General features: G+C 46.5%; 1 protein-coding gene across 1 annotated transcript in view; it reads left to right on the plus strand.

Moving 5' to 3' along the window:
• ASL (argininosuccinate lyase) overlaps positions 1-199 on the plus strand; it is a 10,949-nt gene extending 10,750 nt beyond the window's left edge. The window contains exon 17 of the mRNA XM_024744226.1: positions 55-199. Within this exon, the coding sequence (XP_024599994.1) occupies positions 55-199 (145 nt within the window). The remainder of the gene's footprint in view (positions 1-54) is intronic.
• Positions 200-5,270: the final 5,071 nt, after the last annotated feature.

The following is a 5,270-nucleotide window of genomic DNA, read 5'->3' on the forward strand; positions in this document are numbered from 1 at the left end:
CCTCTGCTGCCTTCCTCGAGGCCAGCCCAGGCCCACCTCCTCCTTTCCCCCCAGCCCCCTGTTCTCGGGAGACGTGAGCCACGTGTGGGACTACGGACACAGCGTGGAGCAGTACGCAGCCCTGGGGGGCACTGCGCGCTCCAGTGTCGACTGGCAGATTGGGCAGGTGCGAGCTCTCCTAGGGGCGCAGCAGGCCTAGAGCCCTCCCCATGCCTCTCCCAAATAAAGTGGGCCCAAGAGGAGGCTGTGTGTGTTTCCTGCCCAGCCTGTCTGCCTCGGTCGGTGGGGATGCAGTTAAGGGCCATAGAGGAAGTGGAGGAACTGGACAAGCATGGCTAGAGTCAGGGATGGGGAAGGGTGGAGGGGATGCGCATCAGAGCCTCCACCCTGCACAGGCCCCACCCCCTTCACCGTGGGCCTCACAGTGACTTCCTGCCTTGGGTGTCTTGGCGGGACTGGCTTCCTTGGAGCCCTGCTGGGAGCTGACGGGCTGGGTTAACCCAGACAGCCCCGTCCATCCCCCTTCCTTCCAGTGTCCTTCCTAGGCTGCCCTGCTCACGTTGTCCCCTTGCTTAACCCACCCTTCCCCAGACCATCAGGGTCCTGTACCCTCTGAGGGGAATGGTGTATCTGGTGGTAAAGTCGGTCATCCGGCTAGCATGTGATGCCAGGCACTAGGTGAGCTGCATACACAGGTAAAGAAGACGCTTCCTCCACCCTGAAGAGTAACGTACAAATTCCCAGACACTAACCGTGAGGTGAGGGCCACGGACACGTGGTGCCAGAGGGGCCTGCCCGTGCTGCAGTCAAGGGAGGGATGGTCTCGCTGAGTCTGCAAAGAGCCCGAGGCCAGGCCTAGGACATGGTAAGGATTCCATAACGGTGGTCCCCAGAGCCAGCAGAGATGCAGAGGCCTCGTCTATACAAATCTCACCAAAATCCTGCTAATAAAACACAAATTTCAGACGTTTCTTAACAACAAAGGTAAGTGAGCTAAACACAAAGAAGAATGAGTAACTCCTCCTGAGCGACTCTGGGAGCAATGAGAAGACTTTGTAAACGAAAGAACCAAAACTCCAGCAGTGGGGACACTACACCAAATTCCCAAAAGGGTGAAAGCTGTGGGTCACACATAGAATCTTCTAGAGTGGTGGCTCTCAAAGTGTGGTTCCTGATTATTATCATCTTCTTCAAACTTGTTAAAAGGAAAATGTTCAGTCCCCACCGAGACCTTCGCATTCTGGGTGGGCCCAGCAGTCTGTGTTAACAAGTCCTTCAGGTGATGCTGACGTGTGCTCAGGTTTGAGAGTCACTGATCTTTAGAACCTTGTGACACAAAGTTGCTGCAGACAGGCAGACTGGGCCCCTACCCCGAGCTACTGATTCAGAATCTGCAGCTTGACAAACTCACCGGGTTATTCTTGTGTACATTTAGAGTCAGAAGTGCTGATCTGTAGATAAGCAACAAGGACTTATTGTACAGCACAGGGAACTATATGCGGTAGCTTGTAATATCCTATAATGGAAAAGACTCTGGGGAAAAAAAATATGTATATACATATATATATATATAACTGAATCACTTTGCTGTACACCTGAAACTAACACAATACTGCAGATCAACTATACTTCAATTTTTAAAAAGAAAAAATTAAAGAAACCCAGAGGGGTCAAACAGAAACAAAATTGTAGGAGTAAAAAAAAAAAAAGTGCTAATCCAGAGAATGCCTAAAATCTAGTCTCTGAAATGAAGGAGGGCCTCACCCATCCAACAGCAGACAGGATTAAAATAACTAATACATTTAGCACACGGAGAATTGGAATAGAGGGAGGCAGGAAGTTGCTGCGATGCCTCCCTCCATCTCTACCGCCTCCATTGAGGGGGCACACCCCAGTCTAAATGGGGACTCTTTCCAGACAATCCTGTTAAAAGTTCCTCCTTAACTGAATTGCAGTCAGCCTTGCTGGGCTTCCCACTCAGGAGCCTGGCCTGACCAGAGGGAATGGCCTGTCCTAGCTCAGGAAGGGCAAGAGTTTGTACAGCTTTTCTCCCAGACTCTGTCCATACATGACTGAGCTACTCCACATATCTGCCTCTTTCTGTTCTGCTACAGACTGGCTACATACTTTCCTCTTGTCTACTGTGTTTTTAATCTCAGAAGCTGTTTACCCCAAAGCTCAGTGTGACCTTGTATTGATTTCCTATTGCTGTAACAAAGTACCACAAACTTCATGGCTTAAAATAACATAAACACTATTTTATAATTCTTGAAGTCAGAAGTCTGAAGTGGGTTTTTTAATTTTTTTAAATTATTTTTGGCTGCATTGGGTCTTCGTTGTTGCGTGCAGGCCTTCTCTAGTTGCGGCGTGTGGGCTTCTCATTGTGGGGGCTTCTCTTGTTGCGAAGCATGGGCTCTAGGCGCGCAGGCTTCAGTAGCTGCAGCACATGGGCTCAGTAGTTGTGGCTCGAGGGCTCTAGAGCGCAGACTCAGTAGTTGTGGCGCACGGGCTTAGTTGCTCCGCGGCATGTGGGATCTTCCTGGACCAGGGCTCAAACCCATGTCCCCTGCACTGGCAGGCGGATTCTTAACCACTGCGCCACCGGGGAAGTCCCTGAAGTGGGTTTTACTGAGACAAAATCAAACCTCAGCAGGGCCATGCCTCTTCCAGAGACTAGAGAAAAATCTGTTTCCTTGTCTGTTCCAGTTTCTAGAGGCCATGTGCATTCCTTGGCTTACGACCCTTCCTCCATTTTCAAGGCCAGCAATGTAAAATTGTCAAATCTCTCTTTGACCCTCTGCTTCCACTGTCACATCTTTTATTTTTTTAATTTATTTTTTATCGATGTGTAGTTGAATTACAATGTTGTGTTAATTACTACTGTACAGCAAAGTGACTCAGTTATACATATATATACATTCTTTCTCTTTTCCATTATGGTTTATCACAGGATATTGAATATAGTTCCCTGTGCTATACAGTAGGGCCTTGTTGTTTATCCATTCCGTGTATGCCAGTTTGCATCTGCCAATCCCAAACTCCCAGTCCAACCCTCTCCCACCCCCTGCACCCTTGGCAACCACCAGTCTGTTCTCTATGTCCCTGATTCTATTTCTGTTTCATAGATAGGTTCATTTGCATTGTCACATCTTCTGACTGACCTTTCTGCCTCCCTATAAGGACCCTTGTGATTACATTGGATCCACCTGCATAAGCCAAGATAATCTCGTCTCAATATCCTTAACTTAATCACATCTGCAAAGTCCCTATTTATCATGTTAAAGTAACATAGTTACAAGTTCCAAGGATTATTATTCAGCTTACTACATTCTGTCTGGCTCACAAAGATTTATGTCCATCCCACATGCAACATACATTCACTTGATCCCAAGGTCCCCCAAAGTCTCAACACATTACAGCATCAACTCAAGTTCAAAATTTCATCTAAATCTCATCAGCTCAAAAGTCCCATATCTCATCATCTAAAAGGGTATGACTGAGATTCTGGGTATGATCCATCCCGGGGCAAAATTCCTCTCCATCCATGAACCTGTGATTGTGCTGAGGATTAAATGAGTTCACACACAAAAACTCAAGAAATAAATTATCTACTCGCTTTCTAAAGTAAGATGCTGGGTTAGGTACAGTATAACAGTTACAGACATTTCAATTTAAAAAGGAAGAAACTGGGAATTCCCTGGCGGTCCAGTGGTTAAGACTCAGCACTTTCACTACCATGGGCCTGGTTTTGATCCCTGGTTGGGGAACTAAGATCCCACAAGTTGTGTGGCGTGGCCAAAAAATATAAATAAATAAATAAATAAAAGGAAGAAAATGGATAACACAACACTGTAAATCAACTATACTTCAATTTAAAAAAAAAAAAGGAAGAAAATGGAAAGAGAAAAGGAGTCACTGGTTCCAAGCAATTTTGAAATCCAGCCTAGCAAACTCCATTAGGTTTCAAGGCCTGGAAATAATCCTCCATGGCTCTCAGCTCTACCCTCTGGACCTGCACCTCCGTCCTCACAGTCACCACTCCTTTTTCTTGAAGGGTAGCACATGTTTGTAGCTGAGTAACATAGAAGCATATTAGCATATTTCCTAATATTTTGAGAGAACTTTTAGAGCTTTCTTTAATTTCCCCCTCTCTTGTTCCTTTTAGTCTTTGCCGGCAGAGTTTTTGCTGATATAACATCCTCAAGAACTTTGTGGGTCTCCTGTGTATGTCACAGGACACTTCACTGGACAAGAGAGTCCTCTTTCCTAGATAATCCCATCTCTGTTCCTGGCTTCTGCTGAAATATCTGGAGGGATCCATGAGTCATGTGCCAAATCTCTTAAAGAGCACTCTTAACAGGATACTCTGGCCCTCTGATCCTTTCCAGGCAGTAGCAAAAGTTTGTCCAACCACACCCTAGGCTTTCTCTCTAAAGCATGTTTTCCTAACAGTGAGTCTCCTAATTTTAGCATCTTTTGCAATCTAGATAGGCTGAGAATTTCCCAAATCATCAAGTCCTGGTTTCTTCTTGCTTACCAGTTCTTACCTCAATTTATGTCTTTATTCTTGCATTTTATACTCAAAGCTGCAAGGGATGCTGAGGAAGCAAGTACCTGGCAAAAGGGAATGAGGTTGTCTCATTGGCTCTTATACTAAACTTTAAACGTCCCTTGGGGATTGGGGCAGGGCCCACTTCACTGCTCCTGTTGTCTTCTGAACAATATTAGGGTCCATAACTAAGGAAGAAGGGAGAGGAGAAATGACTGTTCATTGAGCAGCCAATGGAGTCCAGAGTGGGTGACTACTGTCCTGTTGAAGCACCAAGATTGCACTGACATGTTTGGCAATCACAAAGTTAGTAGACTTCACAGGACCGGGGTCCGGTGTGGAGAGCCCTTCATACAGGGACACAGGGCACGGCTGGAAAGGCAGCCACCCCCTTGCCCATCACGTACCACACGTTTGTGGGGAACCTGTGCTAGATCATTCGTAGACGACCCGCTTCTGGGCCGGGGTTTTGTACGTAGCAGAGCAGCTCCCTTGCTGCCAAACTTATTTTTTTTAAACTCGTGATTAAAAAATATATATATATTATTTATTTATTTTATTTGAAAATTTTTGGCTGCATTGGGTCTTCGTTGCTGCAGACGGGCTTTCTCTAGTTGTGGTGAGCGGTGGCTACTCTTCATTGCGGTTCACGGGGCTTCTCACTGCGGTGGCTTCTCTTGTTGCCGAGCACGGGCTCTAGGCGCACGGGCTTCAGTAGTTG

Source organism: Neophocaena asiaeorientalis, unplaced genomic scaffold (assembly GCF_003031525.2).
Source record: "Neophocaena asiaeorientalis asiaeorientalis breed wild unplaced genomic scaffold, Neophocaena_asiaeorientalis_V1.1 scaffold91, whole genome shotgun sequence".
Taxonomy (NCBI): Eukaryota; Metazoa; Chordata; class Mammalia; order Artiodactyla; family Phocoenidae; genus Neophocaena; species Neophocaena asiaeorientalis.